At 35.9% G+C, this 24737-nt stretch overlaps 1 protein-coding gene across 2 annotated transcripts; it reads left to right on the forward strand.

Annotated features, from left to right (window-relative positions):
- The first annotated feature begins 521 nt into the window (after positions 1-521).
- LOC101207539 (phosphomannomutase/phosphoglucomutase) lies at positions 522-9915 on the forward strand. 2 transcript variants are annotated; one of them, XM_004151099.3, is made up of 6 exons: positions 530-1230; positions 1748-2011; positions 3541-4257; positions 4928-5040; positions 8911-9051; positions 9588-9915. In XM_004151099.3, the coding sequence occupies exons 1-6, from the start codon at positions 697-699 to the stop codon at positions 9667-9669; spliced, it is 1851 nt and encodes a 616-aa protein (XP_004151147.1). In that variant the 5' UTR covers positions 530-696; the 3' UTR covers positions 9670-9915. The 2 variants fall into 2 exon arrangements, with proteins under 2 accessions (XP_031742137.1, XP_004151147.1); XM_031886277.1 differs by lacking the exons at positions 4928-5040; positions 9588-9915 and having other exon boundaries at positions 522-1230; positions 8911-9047.
- The last annotated feature ends 14822 nt before the right edge of the window (positions 9916-24737 follow it).

A 24737-nucleotide genomic window follows, 5' to 3' on the forward strand; every position in this document is an offset into this window, starting at 1 on the left:
AGTCCTAATTTTCAACAAAGTGTCATTGTTTCACTGGAAGGCTTAGAAATGCTATAGTTCAGGGTTTACCTAAATAATTGGGACAATTCTTTTGGTCTTAAGGTTTGGAAGGCTTAGAACTACTATTGAAATGCTATACTACTTTAAGAAAAATCACACTTTTCGTCCTAAGGTTTGAGGTCAATATCTATTAATTTAGTCCTTGAAGTTAAAAAAAAAACCGTTTGTTGCCTGTGGTTATAAATGATAGTTATAAATGGTTTCCGTGGTTAATTTGACTTTAGTTGACTAATGGAAAAATGAGGTGGCAAATTTAACCATGGTCAATTTTATTATTATTATTCAATTCCTCAAGCACCGAAGAGTAGATTTGTCCAAAAGAGCTCTCCAACACGGCTGTGTAATTTACAAATATACGAAGAAACAACACCAACCAAGAAAAATCAGTACCTCAAAATAATCCACATGAATCATATATCAGTTTCAAACAACACATAAAACAAAGAACAAAAGAAAAAAAAATCCATAACTCAAAATTTGGAAGTTTGTTCATAGATATTTGTTCTAAAAAAATAAAATGTAGGGTTCTAATTCATTCCCCCTCGTCTTATCTTCCTCATCTCTTAATTCAATTCATTCCAAACAAAACCAAAGCAATTTCTTTCTTCTTTCTTTCAATTTCTCAACTCTCAAACAATGGCATCCACCACACTGAGCACTTCAATAACAACAAGAGGAGATTCGTTTCCAAACTTCATTTCAATTCCAAACAAACCCTTAAATCCCAAAGTCATTAGTTTTTCCTTTCTAAAACGAGCCGCCCCTCGAGGGGTAGCGGCAACGTGGAGCACGGCGGAGCACGGTGGAGCATTGGCGGCGGAGGAGGTGGATGAGGAGATGGGGAGGATTCGGCGGCTGCAGAATGGGTCGGACGTGAGAGGGGTGGCGATCGCGGGGGAAAAGGGAAGGGTGGTGGATTTGACGGCGGCAACCGTGGAGGCGATAGCGGAGAGTTTCGCGGAGTGGGTAATCGAGGGTATGGAAACGGGGCAAAGCGTAAGTGTTTCGGTTGGGAGAGACCCGAGAATTTCCGGCGGTGCTTTGAGTGTTGCGGTGTTCGCCGGAGTTAGTAGGGCAGGATGTTTGGTGTTTGATATGGGACTTGCCACCACGCCGGCGTGTTTCATGAGCACCGTTTTGTCTCCTTTTTCTTATGATGCTTCTATTATGGTTGGTTCATGTTCATGGACCCAAATTTATATAAATACCTAAATTATATATACTTTTTTTTACATACTTTACTCACATGTATCACTATTATGATTATAAAATAATAACAAATAATTTTAGAGAGAAGAAAAACTTTTAAAACTTTTTAATTTGAAATAATACCAAAAATTTAAAATTTATCCTTACAACCTTTTAAATTACTTTATGAATCAGAAGCATACATTTATTGTTCAAATCCACTTGACTAAAGATATTATATTTACTTAAAGAATATTCTTTGAACTGAGTTTATTATACCAATAATCTCTCGTTATATCTATACTTTGTTGACATCTATAACTGAACAACTTTGATAAAATAAAACAAATATTTTGAAAGTCGAGTGACAAAAATAGAATAAATTGAAGGATTGGAAATTCAACTTTTTTTTCTAATTTTATAAAAACAAAAAGAAGAAATAATAACTTAAACATAATAAAAAAATTACACAAAATATTTATTTATTTTTGTGTTGTAGTTAACAGCATCTCACTTACCATATACGCGAAATGGGATGAAGTTTTTCACGAAGAGAGGAGGGTTAAGCTCGCCGGAGGTGGAAGAGATATGCAACAGAGCCGCCATGAAGTACGCAAACAGAGTGGTGAAAGTCTCTACTCTTCTCCGAACGCCGCCGTCAAAGGTGGATTTCATGGCGGCTTATTCACAGCATCTCAGAGATATCATTAAGCAGAGAATCAATCATCCTTTGCATTATGACACTCCTCTCAAAGGATTTCAGGTATTAGCTTTTCCTTTCACTCTATCCATGAGTCGATACGAAATTCCTGTTATCCTCTGCCAAGCTTTTTATACTGTTTATAAACAAAATAAAAAACCCCTCTCCCCTCTTATATAACCCTCAAATTTTGTTTAATTTTAATATTTGAGAACTTTTTTTTTTAAAGTATCATCAATGCTCATAATTTTCTTTTATAATTCTAACTGACAAAAGTTTATAAATACTATATAGTTTATGAAAGGAGTATCTATACCGTAATACATTTTCTGAATAAAAAGTTACAATTCATAACCACATTTTAAAAAAATTATAAATATAGCAAAACTATATCGTTGATAGACTTGGTCAAGTCTATCAAGGATAAATCAATATTTGCAGCATGGTCTATCGGTGATAGACTTATATTATTGATAGAATTTGACAAATTTTGTTATATTTATAAATTTTTTAAAATGTTGCTATATAGTTAATTATTTTGAATCTAAATACTAAATTTGCAACTACCGATTTTGTAATTAAATTTTGGTTTTAGTTTTCATTTGTAATTAGTTACATTTTTACTCTTTAACAAATTTTAAGTTTATTTTTTATTTGGTTCCTCCATTTCAAAATTTTACATTTTCGAATAATTATTATAAGTTTGATATTTAATGATTAGGTTTAATTTTTAAAACTTACATGTTTATCCTTGAGTTTACATAAACTTTGATATTTAGCTTATGTTAAGTGACTAAGTAATGGAAAAGGGAAGTTTTTAAAAAGTAAAGATTGAAAATAAAAGTGAGATTGAAAAAAAAAAGAAAGTTATTCTAAAAAACTAAAGAAATAATATAAAAAAGAAATAGGAAGTTGTGTTATCTAGATTTTGTGTTGGTTGCATGGCTTTCTCCTTATCTCTCGAGATTTGAACTACGTTTGTGGTGTTTATTGCTTCATCCAAAACCACCATTTGGTTGCTGTCTATTTTTAGTTTAATTTCTACTTTTTGTTTCTATTCATTTAACTCTAAATCTTTATAAATTAAAAAATAAATAAAAAATTCAGTCTCTCTATTTTCTCATTTATTACTATTTAGCTTCCATGTTTAACTATATAGTATTAAAATTTAATCAAATTTTCTAGACCCATAATTATATTAAATTTATTAAAGTTCAGTTTCGTTTATCAATAACTAATTTCAATATATTTCTGTTATCTAAGTTCTCTTCTCAAATACTTAACTTTTCCCATTGATCATTTCCCTCTTCAAGTTTTTATTCACCTATGTGATCTCCAATTAATTCCCTTTCCACATAGTTTCTCTTTTCAAACTACTTTATAGTACATTGTCAAATTTACAAGTATTTTATGTACAAAGTATTGGTTATATTAGAGAGAAAAAATACTTAAAGAAAAAAAATGGGAAATTTTTAAATACGTTAATTTATATATAGAGTAGAGTTTAAATGCTTTAGTTTATATATAAGTTTATTTAAAAAGAAAATGAATAAAAGGATGTGTAATTGAAAGTTTTCCCAATGAATTTGCAGATAATAGTAAATGCTGGCAACGGATCAGGGGGCTTCTTCACATGGGATGTGTTAGATAAGCTGGGCGCAGACACCTTTGGCTCTCTCCATCTCAACCCAGACGGTATGTTCCCCAACCACATCCCTAACCCAGAAGACAAAACCGCCATGTCTCTCACTCGAGCCAAAGTCCTCGAAAACAAAGCCGACCTCGGTGTCGTCTTCGACACTGACGTTGACCGTAGTGGTGTGGTGGATCACCAGGGCAACCCAATCAATGGTGACAAACTCATCGCCCTAATGTCCTCCATCGTCCTTCGAGACCACCCTGCCACCACCATCGTCACCGACGCCCGTACCAGTGTTGCTCTCACGAAGTTCATTACCAGCCGAGGTGGACGACATTGTCTGTACCGCGTCGGGTATCGCAATGTCATTGACAAAGGAATCCAACTCAACATGGATGGAATCGAGACGCATCTCATGATGGAGACGTCGGGGCATGGGGCACTTAAAGAGAATTATTTTTTGGATGATGGGGCTTATATGGTAGTGAAGATTATTATTGAAATGGTGAGAATGAAACTGGAGGGATCAGATGAAGGGATTGGAAGTCTTATAAAGGATCTTGAAGAACCTTTGGAGTCTGCGGAACTGAGATTGAATGTGATTTCTGACCCAAGTTTTGCTAAAGAGAAGGCTGTGGAGGTTATTGAGACATTTAGGGACTTCGTCCAGGTAATTTTTATAGCTCAAATTCCAAGTTTAGTCACTCTCAAACTTTGAATTTTATAGTACATTAATTAGTTCATCATTTTTCAAAAGTCTCCCATAATTTATTAAAAGTTCAATATTTATCTATAAGGTTTCTCAATTTTCTATTTATATCAAATATCTAGGATTTGACAAGTTTGGATTTTTTAATCCAATAAATATAAATATAAATTTTAGTTCTATTAAAACTTGGACTCTTGATTCTAAGTTCAATATATTCATAAATTTTAGAAAATTCAAAATTTGAAACACTAGATTTGTAATTTTGAAACTTAAGACACATAAATGCATACTTCAAAGTTTATAAATTAAATTTTTATACATTGTGTAGTACAATTCGTTCATTTATTTTCTAATTTATTTTTTCCTTTATTTTAACTTATAGTTAGTTTTAAAAATTGAAGTATATATTTCAGTAAGTTATTGTGTTATATAATGACCAACTATTTTATTATATATACATATGTATGTACATGCAGGTATATAATATATATAATGGGAACATTATTTTAATATGTAGGAAGAGAAGAATTTGAAACATTATTTTTATAAATGACCATAATGTTGGAAGGGAACTTTATAAATGGCCTAAACATTATTTTTATAAACTGAAAGAATTTGAAAAAATATGTAGGAAGGGAAGCTTGAGGGATGGGAACTGGACTCATGTGGAGATTGTTGGGTGCATGAAGGGTGCTTAGTGGACTTAAATGACCATCCCAAGCCAATTGATGCACAAATGTACAGGTTTGAATATTAAAACTAATCTTTCATTATTTTAAAATTCAAACCATATAATAAAAAATAAAAATAAAAAGAAGAAGAAAATAAGCCTAATTTTTTAAACCGAAAACAAAATTTTAATATTTACTGGCCGGAGTCAAAAACGTGTATCATTTGATTTATCAAAACTTTAAAGGTCTCTTCTAAAAAGCAATTATATTTGTCTTTACTATCATTTTCCCTCCCACTATGCACGTGTTAATTAACATGATAATAAAAATGTACTAGCTATTTTTGTTTTGTTGTTTTGGACGTTAAATGGACATCTTAATTACTTCACATTTGGACCCAATAGTTAGTAACTTTAACCTCAAGGAAATGTGACTAAACACTCATAACATGTCACATATCAAAATAAAATAATGTGTCAGGTAAACAAAGCATGAGAATGTCTATACAAAAACGAGACTAGGATTTAATGGAGAAGTTTGTGTTGGATCAAGATGTGGGGGTAAAGTTGTATTGGTCAAAGGGGAGGATGACGATAATGAAATGGAGATTGCTTCGACTGTTGGTCCAAAGGTTGGAGGAGGTACCTGCATATTAGCTAGACTTGTAGATATGTGGTAAGGGGAGGATGTAGAAAGAGGAATATGAGGGGAATAATTGGTGGTAGAAGAAGGGGAGAGAAGGGGGGAGACAGGAGGAAATAGTGGAGAAGGGGAAAATGTACTCATAAAAAGTAACATGACGAGAGATAATGGATTTTTGAGAATTTATATTACAACAAATATAAAATTTCAAATCTAGAGTGTAACCAAGAAAAACAGGTTGAGTTTGGTGAAGAGTATATTGTGTTTGTGATAAGAAGAGACTAGTTGAATTTCTTGCAAATTTAAAGCGAATGAAAAATTTGTAGTGCCCCATGTCTTTTAAGAGGATCTTTTTATTCAAGGTTTTCTTTAGTTCCTGTATGTGAGTAGAATTTGCCCTAGTAATGATAATGTCATCTACATATACAAGGATAGCTATGAAGGATTCATTTTTGTCTTTGACAAACAAGGATTAGTCAGCTTTAGACTGTTGGAATTTGGTTGGTGTGGTGTTTGTTTCCTCTATTGTTAGGACAACAAAGTTGTGTCGCTTAGAAATTAGCCTTAGTAATATAACATCTATGGACTGCAACTACAATACGTCACTAAGTAGGTTTATTACATGTGATGTGCTTACTATGTCTTTATGTATTACGTACGTGCTTAATTCCAAGTGATACCTCATGGGTCATGATCACAGCAAGCGAAGTGCTCACTATGTACCTCCTTATCGCGTGAGGCCTAAGTCATTGTTGACTCCAAGTTTTCCTACTGTTTGTGTACAAGCGAAATAGTAGGTTTTCTTGGGTGATCAAAATTTAAACACGAGAAATTGTACCAAGATATTAGTTCTAGGGTGTTACTCATCCATTAGTAAGTCTTTTAATTGGAAGTATTAGTGTGTGTGTTGTATTTAGTATGTGTTGGTGTTTTCTTTCAACAACAAAGTTTTGTTGAGGACATTGGACACAAGAATACTGGTGCAGTACTCCGTTTTTTTTTCAAAGAAACTAGTGAATCTCAGTTTAGTGGCATTGTCTGGTGTCATTTGTTTTAGTATCTTTCCATATTGAGTTTCCATAAGTTTGAAGAACTTTGGCATAATGGAAATGACATCAGATTTGTGTTTGAGTAACAACACCCAAGTGTTACGTGTGGCATCATCAACAATAGTAAGAAAATAGGAGTGGCCAGTGTTGAAAATGGACCTTAAATATCTACATGAATTAGGTCAAATGCATTTAGAGACAAATGGTTGTTGGAAGAAAAAGATAATTTTCTTTGTTTAGCTAAGCGAGAAACAGTACAATGAAACATTTTATTTGATACGTCGTTTTCAAATGTAATTTTTTTTAAGAAGTTCAAGTAATCAGGGAGGGATGGCCCAGACGTTGATGCCATAGGAAGCTTCAGTGTCAACAAAGGCACAAATGGAAGTGTTTGATGGAAAATGTGTGGAAAGATCAAGAATGCATAAGCGCTAAAATTATTTAGCACTGCAAATCTTCTTCAAAGTGTACTTATTCTAAATGTGTCAGTAGAGAAATTCACTTACTGAGAGTAGATAGTTTCACAGTGCCGCAATTTTTTACGATAAGTATTTTTATTTGATAGGCTAATAAATGCAGAGCATGCTTTCATAACGTTAAATAAATTTTCAGAACAAGATATATGTGCAGAGCTCCTGAGTCAACTATCCAGTATGAAGTAGAAAGGGTACTTGCTATATGGGTAGTGGAGTTATTAGAGGGAGTGAGTTGATATTAAAGTTGGTGGCACTGTATTAGAGTTTCGGCTGAATTTGTGATATTGTTCTTATTTGAGGGTAGTTCATTGTAATTTGCACTGTTGGTGGAAGTGTTGCCCAAGTTACTATTATTAAATTTTTTTTGTTTAGGCTTGTATCCTGGAGGGTAACTATGGACTTTATAGCATTGATAGACAATGTGCTTCAAACAGGTCAATCTTTGCATTGTTTGTGTAAAGAGTTACTATTGGTGTTGTTTGAGGGTAGGACAAGGAAAATATTTGGGGTAGTGGAGGGAAAATATCCTATTGCTCGTTGTTGTTCTTCTTGGAGAAGAATGAAAAAGGCTTGAGAGATGGAAGAGACGGAAACCATTAGAAGGAGTTGAGCACAAATTTGAGTAAATGACTCATTGATCCCCATGAGAAAGTCAATAAGGTACTCTATTTGCAGAAAATTAGCTATTTCTTGGTTTCCTCCACATCGACAATTTCCACATTGCACCTCTATATAAGTTCAGTTTATCGATAAGAATTTTGAGTTTTGTGAAGTACATTCTTACAGAATCTTCATTTTGGACAAGAGTTGCCAGAGATCTTTTTAATTGAAAATTTTGAGGGGCATTCTTTCGTTGAAAGCGTTCCTTGAGATCAAGCTATATGCTTCTTGTTGAATCTGCAAGAAGGATGCTAGTTGAAATAGGTTTGGATACCAAATTCCAAATCTAAGATATCACGATGTTGTTATTCCTGATTCACGAAGGAAGGAGGTAATTGCTCGACTTGGAAAATGTTCCATCAATGAATCCAAGTTTATTTTTTACCGAGAGTCTAATGGTCATCATGCGGCTCTATGAAACACAATTCTCCTCTGTCAATGACTTTGTGACTAACACCAAATTGGTGTTATCATTGTGATGTAGGTAGTTTGGGTTGAGGTATCTTGACTAGGATCGACCAATTAGGGTTGATGTAGGTAGTTTGGGTTGATGACCAAAAAAGGCATGTGATCGAATATTGGTGAGATTTGGGTTTTTCATTGGACATATAGTTAGTGCCATCGAGCCTAATAGAAACAAGGTTGCAAATGTTGGATAGTAAGTTGAAGATTTGAAAGGTAGGGATAGTTGGGATGGGTAAGGAAGATGTAAATGAAGCCATAACGGGAAAGGGATTGCCAGAAGGCTCTGATACCAAGATTAAACACAAATGTGTAGGTGAATTGTACTCAAATTGCTGGACTTAATCTGTAAAATGGGTGTCTCATCTATTAGTTAGTAGGGTTCTCACTAATGTATGCTACAAACTTTCCTTAGCAATATGAAAAGATTTTAACATAAACAATATTTGTTAGGAAGTTAGAAAATCTAGCACAATAATAACAACTATTTGAGAAGTCAAAAACTAAATTGTATATAAAAAAAATCATATTGAAATCTTTAAAACTAAATAGAAACTAAACATGCATGTATACAAAAAAGAAAAAAAGAAAAAACTTAGCATACTATTACAGTTATTATGATTATTTAAATATTTATGTGTAACATTAATTCAGGGTTAAAGTATTTGATAAGGAAAATGGAGAAGTTGGTTGGGTACACTTAAGGCAAAGCATTCACAATCCAAATCTTGCTTTGAATATGCAATCATCTTTGCAAGGAGGTTGTCTCCAAATCACTAAAGACTTCAGAGATAAGTATGAAAACTAAGTCTCTCAATTTAATTTAGAGCAAATATATTTGTTTGTTTATAATATCATGTTTTAATATATTTATGTTTCTCCTGGATGAAGGTTAACATTGGTTTATATTAACTTTGCACAACATGATATTGAATGAGATAGCATAAATAAATGTAGGGCTAGGAGAAAGTAGGGTCTTATAAAGAAAAAAGTTAAAAAGTTAGGAAATTATACCAGATATACATAAATATGGAATAGAGTAAATTATACGTAAAACTCCCACTTCAAAAGTTAGAGTTAATAAAGAGAATAATATCGAAAAATCATATATTGGTTCCTTCCCTAATTGACACATGAAAGTTAAAAAATGAAACTTGTAATTTAACTACGAAACCATCCATTAGAATTTATTTAAAAGGTATAATGAATTGGAATAAAATGAGACATTTGATAATAACTTGAAACTGGAAAAGAATTAATTATGTAGAGAATTGAATTAGTTTAAGACGTAATTTGAAGGAGGTGGGCTAACACTATATTTTGATTATCAGATTTTTGATGGCAAGTGGATGCGACCGTTTTCTCGATGTGGATCAGGTGGAGAAGTTTGTAAACACTGGACTGTTACTGTGAGATAATGACTTTGAAAAAATAGTTGATTTTTGTGTTAAAATACTTTTGAAACAAAATGTAAGATGGTAAGAATGTACAGTAAGCAAATATATATATGTGTTGTATATACACATTTATTTTGCTTCTCATATAATTTATTTAATTGGATGTTTAATGTACCTACTACTATTAAACTCAGAAGTTGAATAGTAGTTTCAACAATCACATTGATTAGAAGTCTTGTTTTATATCTTGTTGAGAGGTTCATATGCACTTTCTGATTTTCAATTCTTCTTTCGATTGTTTAGATTTCTTTATTTCGCTCATTGTATAATTCTCTTCTACATTCAATTCTTATTATTAATAAAAAAGTTTGTCTCCATTTCAAAAACATAATCCCCTCTAAATTCTTTGATCTATACTTCTCAATAGCTTCATTAGCTATCAGATGTTGGTCCAAAATCTGCCTAGCTACCAGTGAGAAAGGCCCTCTGAGAATCAGAGATTGTCGATAGGAGTACAGTCCTTAAACGATTAGCAAGCACTTTAGCCAAAATTTTGTAGACACTAGTAATGAGATTAGTAGGTCGAAACTTTTTCACTTGCCAGTTTGCATTTTCCTTCTTGGGAATCAAACAAACTAAGGTGTTAGGCATGGAATTGTTCATAATCTCACTTTCATATAATTCCTTAAAAGCCCACTCCAAGTTTTCTTTAATAAGCTCTCAGTTCTCCTTAAAGAACACCAAAGAGAACATATCTGCACAAAGAGACTTGTTACCATCACAACTGAAAACTTTTTTAATCTCATCTAACGAAAACATGGCCACTAACTTCTCATCCTCCCTTGGAGATATAGGACTCCAATCAATGTCCTCCACAAATGGCTTAACCAACACCGTGGGACTATAGAGAGTAGAAAAAGAATTTAGGATCTCCTCCTCGATTTCCTTTCTGTCTCTTTCATGAGCAGTTCTTACTAATGCAATGGTTAACATGGTGCACATCATCCTAAGAGGATTTAGTAATAAAACTAAAACGAAGCATTTTAGTAGTCTTCAAACTAATATACTTATGAAAGTGGTTCGATGTGCTAAATCGACACTTATAATGTCTTTGTGGGCAACTAAGATGACTCGGTGCTTGTAGTGAACCATGAAACACATCTTGCCTTTTGAAAATGCAGTTCATAAAGTTTTGCTACATTAGAACCTAGTATTTTCTTTGCTTCATTTTTCCTATTAGGAGTTTATTTCATTAATTTTACTTTAAATATTTCTTCTATCTTTTTGTTAGGAGGAGTTTGCATCTTACCCAAAAAAGGGACATAATGATAGTAGTTTGTGGAGGTTTTTTCATAATGATTGATTTTATGTTCATTCTGCCCTCCAATTGTTTGCAAACGCATTGCATTCATTCACCCCCTTTTATCTATATAATTAAGTGTTTTGATGAGTCAAATGGGTGTCTTAAAATACTCATTGGTGATTATTCAAGATTTTTATTTGAAGTTTGATCTGTAATTTAGAATTCAGAAACGTATATGTCTTATTCTCATTGAGTCAAAGCAATGTTACATATTTATATAGAGAATAAACTAAACCCTAGAGACTAAGTAAAATTACAATAAAGGACATATGTATATATATATATATCATAACACTCCCCCTCAAGCTGGAGCAAATATGTCGATCATGCCCAGCTTGTTGCACAGATAGCTTATCCTTGTTCCATTTAAAGCTTTAGTTAGAATATCTCCCAATTGTTCTCCGGTCTTCACATATCCTGTGGACACCAACCCATCTTGGATTTTCTCACGAATGAAGTGACAATCCACCTCAATATGTTTAGTTCTTTCATGAAATACTGGATTAGATGCAATATGAAGTGCAGCTTGATTATCACACCATAATTTAGCTGGCACGGTAATACTGAAGCCTATCTCAGATAATAGTTGGTGAATCCATACTATTTCACACACAGATTGTGCCATAGCTCTATATTCTGACTCAGCACTCGAACGAGAAACAACATTTTGTTTCTTACTCTTCCATGAAACTAAGTTTCCACCTACAAAAACACAATATCCAGAAGTCGATCTCCTATCCTCACGAGACCCCGCCCAATCAGCATCAGAAAAACATTCAACTCTCGTATGTCCATGATCTTTGTATAGGATCCCACGTCCAGGAGCAGCTTTTAGATAACACAAAATCTGCTCTACTGCAGCCCAATGATCCACTGTAGGGGAAGACATGAATTGACTTACAACACTTACAGAATATGCAATGTCTGGTCGAGTCACTGTTAAGTAGTTCAACTTCCCAACTAATCTCCTATATCTCTCAGGATCTTTACATAATTCTCCTTCTTTAACAAGTTGCTGATTTGGCATCATTGGAGTGCCACTTGGTTTGGCGCCTAATTTTCCTGTTTCAGACAACAAATCAAGTACATATTTTCGTTGAGACAAATAAATACCTTTCTTGCTTCTCATCACTTCAATGCCCAAAAAATATTTCAATTGGCCCAAATCTTTTGTATAAAACTGACCCTGAAGGAAAGTTTTGAGAGACGAAATACCCAATACATCATTTCCAGTAATAACAATATCATCAACATATACAACTAGTAGAACTATACCCTTCTCAGATCGGCGATAGAAAACTGAATGATCAGATGTACTCTTCTTCATACCAAAGCATACAAGGGCTTGACTAAACTTACCAAACCACGCACGAGGACTCTGTTTCAAACCATACAGAGATTTTCGAAGGCGACATACTTTATCACTCTCTCCCCCTGAGCAACAAACCCTGGTGGTTGTTCCATATAAACTTCCTCTTGAAGATCACCGTGAAGAAAAGCATTCTTAATGTCAAGTTGATGCAACGACCATTTATTGGTAGCAGCCATGGAAAGAAATAGGCGAATGGAAGTTAACTTGGCAACCGGAGAGAATGTATCTGAATAATCAGTGCCATAGATTTGAGCATAACCTTTGGCAACAAGGCGAGCCTTTAAACGAGCCACTGTTCCATCAGGATTCATCTTGACAGCAAACACCCATTTACAACCAATGGCCTTCTTTCCTGCAGGACGAGATACCAAATCCCAAGTACCATTATCATCTAAAGCAGTCATCTCCTCAATCATTGCATTTTGCCAGCCAGGATGAGACAAAGCTTCATGAACAGAGTTAGGAATAGATGTGGACTCAAGAGACGTAATAAACGCATATGTGGAGGGAGATAACTGGTGATAGGAAATAAAGGAAGAAACGGGGTAAGTACACTTGCGTTTACCTTTGCGAAGAGCAATGGGAAGATCATCACTTGGCGCTGGATCACATGATGAAGGAAGCATTGATGGAGGACATGAGTCTGAAGGTTGTGGTGGAGGTCGTCGGGAGTAGACTTGAGAAATCAACGGGCGGGAAGGAGACACATCAGTAGACAAGGATGGTGTGGGAGAGGTAACCTCATATATAAAAAGATTGTCATCCTCCCCCTGACACAAACTCGATGGTGATGAAGTAAAGGGTGTATCTTCAAAAAAGACAACATCAGGCGAAACCAGATACCTTTTAAGGGTAGGACAATAACAACGATAACCCTTTTGAACACGTGAATAACCCAAGAAGATACACTTCAAGGATTTGGGATCTAACTTAGTATGATGAGGACGAACGTCACGAACAAAACAGACACAACCAAATATCTTAGGAGCAATAGGAAACAAATGCTTGGTAGGAAAAAGAACACGATAGGGAATCTCACCATTAAGAACAGAGGAAGGCATTCTATTAATCAAAAAACAAGCTGTAGAGACAGCATCAACCCAAAAGATTTTTGAAACATGCATTTGAAACGATAAAGCACGGGCAGTTTCAAGTAAATGCCTATTTTTCCGCTCTGCAACACCATTTTGAGATGGAGTGTCAGCACAGGAAGATTGATGAATAATGCCATTTTCACACAAGTAAGAGCCAAGAGAATGAGAAAAATATTCACCCGCATTATCAGTACGCAAAGTTTTGATAGAGACATTAAATTGGTTTTTTATTTCAGTATGAAAGGCACAAAAATGAGATAATAACTCAGAACGATTTTTCATTAAATATAACCAAGTTAGACGAGAATGATCGTCAACAAAAGTAACAAAATAACGAAAGCCTGTTTGAGATACAACTGGACACGGACCCCAAATATCAGAATGAACTAACTCAAATGGAGCAATTGCTCGTTTATCGACTCGAGGACTCGAACTAAGACGATGAAATTTCGCAAATTGACACGAATCACAATTTAAAGAGGACAAAGACCTAAATTCTGGATAAAGTTTCTTCAACACAAACAAAGATGGATGACCTAAACGACAATGGACTTCAAAAGGAGAGGGAACGACAGGACACGCCACAGCTTGCGATACTTGATGATCAAAGAAATAAAGGCCTCCTGACTCATATCCTCTACCAATAATCTTCTTCGTCACACGATCCTGAAACAAGCAATAACCAGAAAAGAACATGACAACACAATTTAGGTCATGAGTAAGTTGACTAGTAGAAATTAAATTAAAGGATAAGTTAGGCAAATGTAACACAGAAGAGAGAGAAAAGGATGGGGTAAGGTGAATAGTGCCAGAGCCAAGAACAGAAGATGTGGAGCCATCGGCCAATGTAACAGATGGGAAAGGGGCAGGGGACAACGGTCTAGAAAATAGGTGAGAATTACCTGTCATATGAGCTGTGGCACCAGAGTCTATGACCCATTTGGTAGATGATGTAAGAAGACACTTTATATTACCTGGGGCAACAGTGGATGCAATCGGAGTAGAGGAAGATGACGCTTGTAATGACTCTTGGTAATTCTGAAACTTAGCAAACTCATCTGCAGAAATAGTAACTGACGCCTCTGGTATATCGCATGTGGAGGCTATCTGAGCATGTTGAGATCGTTGACTATTCTTATATAGCAATTTCCGACAATCACGTTTCATATGGCCTGGCTTACGACAGTAGTTACAAACAATCTCTACAGACTCTGGTTTTCGATGATCAGTACTATTCCTCTGAGGTGCCCGAGGGTTATTGTTCTTGCTAAAGAGAGCACTACTGGGTTGAGGAATAGACACACTAGTCGGAGAGCTTTCAATGCGAAGGACTCGAGTGAAGGCATCATCTAATGATGGAATCTTGGAGTCAGAGAGAATCTGTGTCTTTGCCATTCCAAATTCAGGTAAGAGTCCATTCAGAAAAATCATAACAGCCATCTTCTCTCGTTGAACTTGTTGAACTTTAACATCAGGACTAAAAGGTAACAACAAGCCAAGCTCGGCAATGATCTTCTTAAGCCGCATAAAGTAGCTGGTGACAGACTCAGCTTTCTGTTCCGCACGAAAAAATTGCATACAAACTTCAAACATTCTATGCACTTGCTCTTTACCTGAGTATAGAAAATCCAAAAATTCCAAAAGTTCTTTAACAGACTCACAGTGATCAACCAATCCAATTATCTCACTCTCAATTGAATTCTTGATCTGAAGATATAAACGGGCATCATCACGAAGCCAATCCTTCTTCTGCTTTGCATCTTTTGGGGGATCTTCAGTCATATGATCATCCATATCAGTACTTCTCAAATAAAATAAAATTGTCTGACGCCAATCGTAATAATTGGATCCATTTAACTTATGTTCTGTGATCTTAGAGGTCAAGGGAATAACGTTGGAGACTACCAAATTTTTTATGTCGGCCATATTGAAGTCACACGTTGATTGTAGTCCACTCGAACAAAGAGAAAATCAATCCAAACAGTTGCAAAATTGGAAAAAGACACAAAACCAATCGTGTAACCTTCGGTTTTCGTCAAACCCGAATGTTATTTGATAGACCCAATGGTACAGACTGGCAGGAAACAATGGTTCGAGACAAGCCCAGAAGACAGAAGACAAATCGGACTTCTCACGCGCTCTCACGCGCCGCGCGCGTGGGTGAAGGTGACGATGATTCCGGCGGCGCGTGAAGGTCACGCGCGGTGTTTTCCGGCGATCGGCGAAGACAGACTTGGGCGGACGGAGGTGGTGCTTCTTATGGTATGGGCGGTGTCGACAAATGGTCACCGGAAGGTAACCCAAACTCCAAACCTAATGGAGGTTGACAAATGGTCACCGGAAGGTAACCCAAACTCCAAACCTAATGGAGGGCTCTGATACCATGTAATTTAGAATTCAGAAACGTATATGTCTTATTCTCATTGAGTCAAAGCAATGTTACATATTTATATAGAGAATAAACTAAACCCTAGAGACTAAGTAAAATTACAATAAAGGACATATGTATATATATATATATCATAACATGATCAATTGGATACTTTGTCTCTAGAAAGTCCTATCTTGTTCCTAGCGATTGTGGTTGGATTGAGATTAAAAACATGTTTTCACGTATCATTTTAGAATTACTAACCTTAAAACCAGCATGGATTGACTAAAGGTGAAAGTATATACCTAAGATTCAAAATCATACAAGTGTTTGCTTGGCAACCGAATGCAGTATGGTAAACGGTTCTAAAAGGAAATCTTCAACATCATAGAGGATTCTTTGGAGGTTTTAAGGGTGTGATTGTATCAGTGCTGGATCTTGCGAAAAAAATCAAAGTTAAAAAAGAAAATATAGTGGTTCTCTTACAATGAAAATAGAGTTTTCGAGGGTGATGGCCCAATAACAATGTCCTTGGTTCCTAAGAGAGCTACATGGCTATTATGGAGCCATTTCAATGGATTTTTGTTGACCGATGCACCTTATTGTTTATTGACTTCAATACGCTATGGAAACCTTTTATTTTCATTTACAATGCAGAGAAGAAAGTTTCTCGATCATCCAAAGTTCCTTAACAAAATAAGAAAGGAAAATGGTTTATTTATGGAGTCAAATCAATAGGCTTCTCAACTTTTGACCGTGTTTCTTTGAGGGGAAGATGCAAGCATCTGTAGCACCTTGATTTCTTGGAAGTTGAAGGGTGCAAAGAATTTATAAGGATAAGGTTGGGTACCTTATCCTAGTAACACTATTGATACAACTCACTTTGTATTTGATACAAACGCAATGATCTAACGTGTTCGTGTAGTTGACATGCGAGTAAGAGTATCCTATGCAATGAGTTTGCATAAGACCAGAACACAAAATAGTAACCACTAGATGTAACTCCGTTAACTAGTTACGTTTCTATTTCACTAGGATGACCTAGGTAACTTAGTCTTGATCCTGAGTGCCTTATGAACTCTTATTCGTGAGAAATTGTCCTTTGATTTGTACGAGTGAGAATGGTCAGATAGTCGATAGATCGCCGACTCAATAAGCTTATCATTTTGGGGACAAGACCGAGCGGAGGGCTGTAAACATAATTACAAAAGATGGAATTCACTCATTCCCTACTTTAGTGCAAGTAGATGAGTGTTCCCTTAAATGGTGTCTCTAGGTCTTGAACAAATGGACCTACCCTCTCCATGGCACGAGAGGGGTTTCTATTTATTTGTAGGACCATAAACAAGTTGTTCATTGGAGGAGCACTGGTATTTAAGGATTAGAGGTAACCCGGGGTAAGACGGTAAATTGACCCAGCTAATGTTACGAACACTCGTGAAGGACTAACTTACTGTTATTGGTCTCTATCCGCGGACATAAAAATATATCTATAGTGAGAAGAGTTCAGCTGTGAGTCTTTAATGGAGTGTACACACAGTTAACGAATATTGATTAATGTGGTTAATGAGTTTAGGCAATTAATCTCATATCGTTGTAGCTTCTGATCTATAGGTATATTAGGTCCTCTTTCGAGCTCATAAAGGGCAATGAGATTTATTTATATTAGTTGTAATTTGAAATGTTCAAATTTACTTTGGAAATTAGTTTAATGTATAGTGATACATTAATATAATTTGATTATATTAATTTGATTAATTTTTAAGGGTGCCAAATTCGGTCTATTTTGCTATTTAATCTAGAAATTGGCACCCCTAAAAATTAATTTAATTAATATAATCATATTATATTAATGTATCACTATACATTAAACTAATTCCCAAAGTAAATTTGAACATTTCAAATTACAACCAATATAAATAAATCACATTGCCCTTTACGAGCTAGAAATGGGACCTAATGGACCTATAGATCAGAAGCTACAATGATCTGAGATTAATTGGCTAAACTCATTAATAACATTAATCAATATTTGCTAACTGTGTGTACACTCCATTAAAGACTCACAGTTGAACTCTTCTCACTGTAGATATATTTCTGTGTCCACAGATATAAACCAATAACAGTAAGTTAGTCCTTCACAAGTGCTTGTAACACCAACTATGTCAATTTACCATTTTACCCCTGGGTTACCTCTAATCCTTAAATACCAGTGCTCCTCCAATGAACAATATATTTATGGTCCTACCAATAAACAGAAACTCTTCCCGTGTCATAGAGAGGGTAAGACCTTTAGTTCAAGACCTAGAGACACCATTTAAGGAAACACTCATCTACTTACCCTAAAGTAGGGAATGAGTGAATTTCATCTTGTGTAATTATGTTCTCAGCTCCCCACTCAGTCTTGTCTCCAAAATGATAAGCTTATTGAGTTAGCGATCTAGCCACTCTCACATATGTACAAATAAAAAGACAATCCCTCGTGAACAGGAGTTCATAGCACACTCAGGATTAAGACTAAGTTACCTAGGTCATCCTAGTGAAATAGAAATCTAACTAGTTAACAAAATTACATCTAGTGGTTACTATTTTACGGTATGATCTTATGCAAACTCATTGCATAGGATACCCTCACTCACATGTCAACTACACGAATGCGTTGGATCATTGCGTTTGTATCAAATACAAAATGAGTCGTATCCATAGTGTTACGAGGATAAGGTACCCAGTCTTAGCCCTATACTATAGACCCTTTAAGCTGATCTCGAACATTAATCTTTGTATGTCTCTACATACTATTCAAGACTCATTAAACAACTTAGGATGTTAGTTTATTGGATTTGGGTTATTAAGACAAAATTAATAATATAATCAATAAAAATTATTACAATAATAATATTTTATTAATAACGACCATTTTTTATTTTTTGTCCTAAAACTCATAGTTTGTAATCATATTCTGTTCAATAATGTCGTGATTGAGATATTGAATATTATAATCTTAAATCCAATAAACTAAGTCCCGAGGTTATTTTTGAGTAAACTTGAACTTTATATGTAGACATAACGTGGATCAAGTTTAAGTAATAACCCAAATAGTCTATAGTATATGAATAATGGTTGGGCACTTTATTTAGAGAAATTATGGATGTGACTCGCTTTGTTGTAAGTACAAACGAGGTGATCCTGAATCGTTCATGTAAAGACATGAAAGTGAGGGCATCCTATGTAAAATGTTTACACAAGACTGAACCATGAATTAGTCACTTTTACGTTATAATACCGTTTACTGTTTAAAACTGACTATCTCGATTATTGATGATCTAGGTAACTTAAACTTAATCTTGAGATTATGCAATTATAACGCGTTAAGGTTATTGAATCGCCTAATCATCTAATAGTACCTAGAATTTTCTTCACCCGTCATCTGCATACAAGTTAGTTCAACTCATTCTCCCTTAGATTAATTCACTGTCTATGCGTGAGTCTCGCGCTGTAAATAAGTGGTTGTAGTTAGAATACATTCTTTCAATTTCATTATTATAAAGCTAAAATGATAAGTGGAATCTAGAACTAACATCAATAACAATTTCCTATGTTCGACCCTAAATTACCCAGGTAAACCTACTGTTCGCTTGCACTTGGGTGAGTAGTAGAAAAACTTGAACTTAGTGAGGACTTAGAAGCCATGTGATGAAGAAGTACGTGGGACCATTTCAAATGCAATGATTATGACTCATGACTCATCACCCTAGAATCAAAGCATGCTATACGGAGAGTTATGGTGGGCGAATTATGTGCGACGACCTGACTCGGTACTGTATTGCACTTGCGTTACACACATGAAAGTAGCAAGTTTAACTAAATTAACAACCAGATCCCAACAACGAAATCCTTTATGTTCAGTACCATAGCCCAAGAAACAACATAGACGAGCATGTGATTCAAGTTTGGTATGTTCATGAGATTGTAATAACACAAAACATGCACAACCAAAAACCTTGAGATTAGAGTAAGAGGAGGAAGTACCATATAGTTATTGAAAGGAGAAAACATTGTGAATGAATTGAGAAGGAAGACAGTTGATGGCATAAATAGAGGTGAGGGCAGTCTCTCCCTAATAAGTTTCAGAACAACCAGCAAATAGAAGTTGAGCGCGAACATAGTCTAGAATGTGACGATGTTTGCGTTTAGCTCTTCCATTTTGCTTGGAGGTGTGGGGACATGAGCGTTAAATCAGAGTGCCTTGTATTCCATCGCATTATCAGTATGAAGAATTTTAATTGTGCTAGAGAATTGTGTGTGAACCATATTTGCAAAATACACATAGATTTGATATAAGGAAGAGAGATATTTAAGAAAGTAAATCCAAGTAAAATTAGAATAGTCATCAATAAATAAAACAAAATATTGATAACCATTAGTAGGAGTACGTGGAGCAGGACCCCAAATGTCATAGTGAATAAGGCTAAAAGATTTATCACATAATGAAGCAGAATTAGAAAATGATAAAGCAGGTTGTTTCGACAGTTTACTATTTAAACAGTCAAAAGGACTAAATTTTGAGACATTATTCAAAGTGCTAGTAGAAACTAAATTACGAAGTTTATCGAACACCAAATTGATTCACGTAACGAATCTCTTTTATTGCTTCAGATTCAGGAATAAATACAGAGAAATCGAATTGAGGATATCTCAATTTGAAAGTCTCTCTCTATTCTGTCTTCCTATCTCTCAAGGAATTGCAAGAATATCTCTAACCCACTTCCTGACTGTCCTCTTACCCTCTAGTCTTTCCTTATTTATACTAATATATTTACCAACTAATTACCCATTTTAGAATCCTAACAGCCTAACAACTAGTAGCAGATCCTAACAGCATAACAACTAGTAACAAAATAACAATCCATAACAGAATAACAATTACTTAACTACTTGTGTGACTATTCTGGTGTTTTCTTCACTAGTGATCTTCCGTTCACTCTTCTTTTTTCTCCTACTGTATTGATGTAGGGTTGGTGGTCTATCATAACATTCCCTTTCCAAAATCATCTTGTCAAGGTGAGTCTGGAAATAGCGCCTGAAAATCATCATATTTCTCCCATGTTGCTTCTTGAGGAGGTAGGCCTTGCCACTTGATTAGGACCTTCCATTCTCCTTGCTTATTTTGTGTGTATTCATACATCTCTTCCGACTTGGCTATCCATTCATAATTCTCAGTCAAGTACAATAACACATCAGACGGTTCCAGCTTCTAATCACCTATCATCTTTTTCAGCTGTGAAACATGGAAGACTAGATGTATGGCAGATGCTTCAGGCAGTTCTAAATTGTAAGCTACCAACCCAATTTTTTCGACCACTTTAAAGTGGCCAAGGAATTTAGGAGATAACTTTTCATTTCTCTTCTTCCGCAATGAAGTTTGCCTATATGGTCTGACTTTTAGGGATACCATATCGCCCACCACGTACTCTACGTCCCGTCGTTTCATATCAGCATTCTTCTTCATCTTGTCCTGTGCTATTTTCAAATACTCTTTCAATGCCGCTAACGCCTCATCTCGTGCTTTTAATTGGGCATCCAATTCTGTGTTATAAGTTTTACTATCACCATAATACAGCAGTGGGGGGGGGGGGGGGGGGGGGCGGGGGGGGGGGGGTTTGACCATACACTGCCTGGAAAGGGGTGACCCCTAATGACTTCTGGAATGTGGTGTTATACCAATACTCTGCCCAATGTAACCACTTGGTCCACTCCTTCAGTCTCTCGCAACAAAAGCATCTCAAGTATGTCTCGTCTCCTCTGTTTACCACCTCAGTTTGTCCATCTGATTGAGGATGATAGGTCATGCTTTGATTCAATCGGGTACCAGATAATTTGAACATCTCCTTCCAGAACCCGCTTAAGAAAATTCTATCTCTGTCTGACACAACAGTTTTAGGATATCCATGTAAGCGTACTATCTCCTTCACGAATATTTCAGCCACTGTTTTAGTCGAAAATGGATGCTTAAGGGTCAAAAAGTGGCAACACTTGCTGAATCTATCCACCACTACAAATATCACCTCGAATCCGTTTGATCTTAGTAACCCTTCGATGAAATCCATCGAAATATCACTCCGTACACTGTTCAGAATTTCCAATGGTATTAGTAACCTTGCTGGAGATAATGCTAGAGTTTTGTTTCGTTGACATACTATGCACTCATCACAATACTTCTTAACATCTTCCTTCATGCCTACCCAATATAAATCTCCCATCATTCATTTGTACGTTCGCAAAAATCTTGAATGACCTCCTAAGATGGAGTCATGATATGTATGCAGAATGTCTAGGATCAATGATGAGCTTCTGGACAGGACTAATCTCCCTTTATATTTCAACATCCCTTGTTGTACAGAAAAGTTTATTTCACTGTCCTCTTCCCTTGTTCTTAACCCATTCAAAACTTTTGCTCAACTTCGCATCCTCCTCCACTTCTTTCTTGACTATCTTTAGGTCCACCAAGGCAGGTGTTGTCAAACTACATAACTGTGATGCAGGAGGTACTCTTGATAAAGCATTAGCTGCCTTATTTTTCAATCCTAGTTTGTAGACTACCTCAAACGAATAACCTAATAGCTTGGCTACCCATTTTTGATGTTGTGGCTGTATAACTCGTTGCTCGAGTAAGAACTTCAAGGACTTTTGATATGTTCTCACCACAAACTTCCTTAAAAGCAAGTAGGGTCTCCAGCATTTCACAGCTAATACCACTACCATCAGTTCTCTCTCACACACTAGTTTGGTCATGTCTCTCATAGCTAAGATGTGACTGAAATATGCAATTGGTCGTTTAGCTTGTATTAGCACTGCACCTATCCCATACCCAGAAGCATCAGTTTCTAACTCAAATGTACAGTTGAAATTTGGTAACCCCAAAACTGTTAGTGTCATCATAGTGTTCTGTAGGTGATGAAAAGCTTCCTTAGCCTCCTCCGTCTAGTTGAATCCTCCCTTCTTTATCAATTGAGTCAATGGTGCGACAATGGCTCCATAATGTTGCACAAACTTTCTATAATACCCTGTCAATCCGAGGAATCCTCGCACTTCTCTTGCATTCGTGGGTATTGGCCACTCCTTGATTGCTCATATCTTTTCTGGATCTACTTCTACTCCTTGTCCGGATATTATATGGCCTACATAATCTATACGTTCCTTTGCAAAATTGCACTTTTTTTTAGTGGCATATAATTCATTCATTCGCAGAATTTCCAGTGCTTGTTGTAGATGCTTCAGATGTTCTCCTAAAGCTTGGCTGTATATCAGGATGTCGTCAAAGAAGACCAACACGAACTTCCTCAAATACGGTCAAAAAATTCTGTTCATTAAGGATTGGAATATGGATGGTGCGTTAGTCAATCCAAACGGCATCATCATGAATTCATAATGTCCTTCATGCGTTTTGAATGCGGTTTTCTCCACGTCTTCATCTCTCATTTGAATCTGATGGTACCCAGATTTAAGATCGATCTTGGAAAACCATTTCGCCCCATTCAGCTCATCAAACAACTCCTCAATAACTGAAATGGAAAATTTATTCGGAATTGTTACGTTGTTTAATGCTCTATAGTCCACACAAAACCTTCAGTTGCTATCCTTCTTCATTACCAGTAAGACAAGGCTAGAGTAAGGGTTGTTGCTTGGGCGTATCACTCCTGAAGTTAACATTTCATCAATTAATTTCTTCATTTCAGCTTTCCATTGATACGCATATCGGTAGGGTCCTACATTCATCAGATTGGTGTCCTACTTAAGGTATATAATGTTCAATTTCTCTTCAAGGAGGGAGGGTCTCTGGCCATGCGAATCCATCGTCAAACTTCTTCAACACCACTACAATCGGTTCGTCCACCGTTAACACTTCCTCAATGTCATCGACTTCAGTCGGTACATAAATCATTTCCAATGCTCGACACTCGATTAAGAAGCCCATATCAGTATCCTTCCATGACTTCATCATGTTCTTGAGGCTCACTCTTGACTTCGTTAAACTCGGGTCCTCTTTAATCACAATTTTCTTCCCTTGATACATAAATGTCATTGAAAGGTTTTTCCAATCTACTTCAGTTATTCCAAGAGAATATAGTCATTGCATACCTAGCACCACGTCTACTCCTCCGGGTTCTAAGGGTAGAAAGTTTGCTTTTAACTTCCATTCATCTAATTTGACTTCCACATCCTCACAGACCCCCTTGCCTTTCACTGTCACCCCCGAGCCGAGGATCACTACATAATGGGATGTAGTTTTGGTTGTCAATTAAAGTTCTAGCACAATTTTCTCTGAGATGAAGTTATGAGTTGCCCCACAGTCAACTAAGATAATTACTTCTCTTCTGTGGATTCTCCCTCTCACCTTCATTGTGCCTGGGTTTGTCAATCCAACAACTGAATTAATTGACAATTCAATGATTGTGTGTTCTCATTCTACTACTTCTGCATTATTCAATTCTCTGTTTTTCGATTCTACTTCCTCTACTATCTCAAATTCTTGCTCATCCATATTGACAACATACATTCTCAGCTCCCTTTGTTCTCTATTTTTGCATCGATAATCAAGAGAATATTTCTTACTACAGTGAAAACAGAGTCCTTTTTTCTTCCTCGCTTGGAACTCTACATCCGACAATCGTTTGGAATTCCCCTCTTTTTTGGCTTCTCCAGTAGTTATTCTCAGTGTAACGGTTCGAATTGGGAGCACTGTGTTTCCCTTGTTGTCACTGGTACTACTCATCGCATTATTCTTAGTATTGGAGAAAGTATGAAATGGGTATTTACCTTTGGTATACCTCTTAAGGTTAGCTTCATTGCGTGCAATCTCTCGATTCTCCACTAGCTGAGCGGC

This window comes from Cucumis sativus, chromosome 5, assembly GCF_000004075.3.
Source record: "Cucumis sativus cultivar 9930 chromosome 5, Cucumber_9930_V3, whole genome shotgun sequence".
Classification (NCBI taxonomy): Eukaryota; Viridiplantae; Streptophyta; class Magnoliopsida; order Cucurbitales; family Cucurbitaceae; genus Cucumis; species Cucumis sativus.

Excerpts from the sequence above, each read along its gene's own strand:
- LOC101207539 (XM_004151099.3), top strand. The coding sequence starts at position 697 with ATGGCATCCACCACACTGAGCACTTCAATAACAACAAGAGGAGATTCG. Across the intron at positions 1,231-1,747 it reads CTTATGATGCTTCTATTATG|TTAACAGCATCTCACTTACC; the intron begins GTTGGTTCATGT and ends TTTGTGTTGTAG. Across the intron at positions 9,052-9,587 it reads ACTAAAGACTTCAGAGATAA|ATTTTTGATGGCAAGTGGAT; the intron begins GTATGAAAACTA and ends TTTGATTATCAG.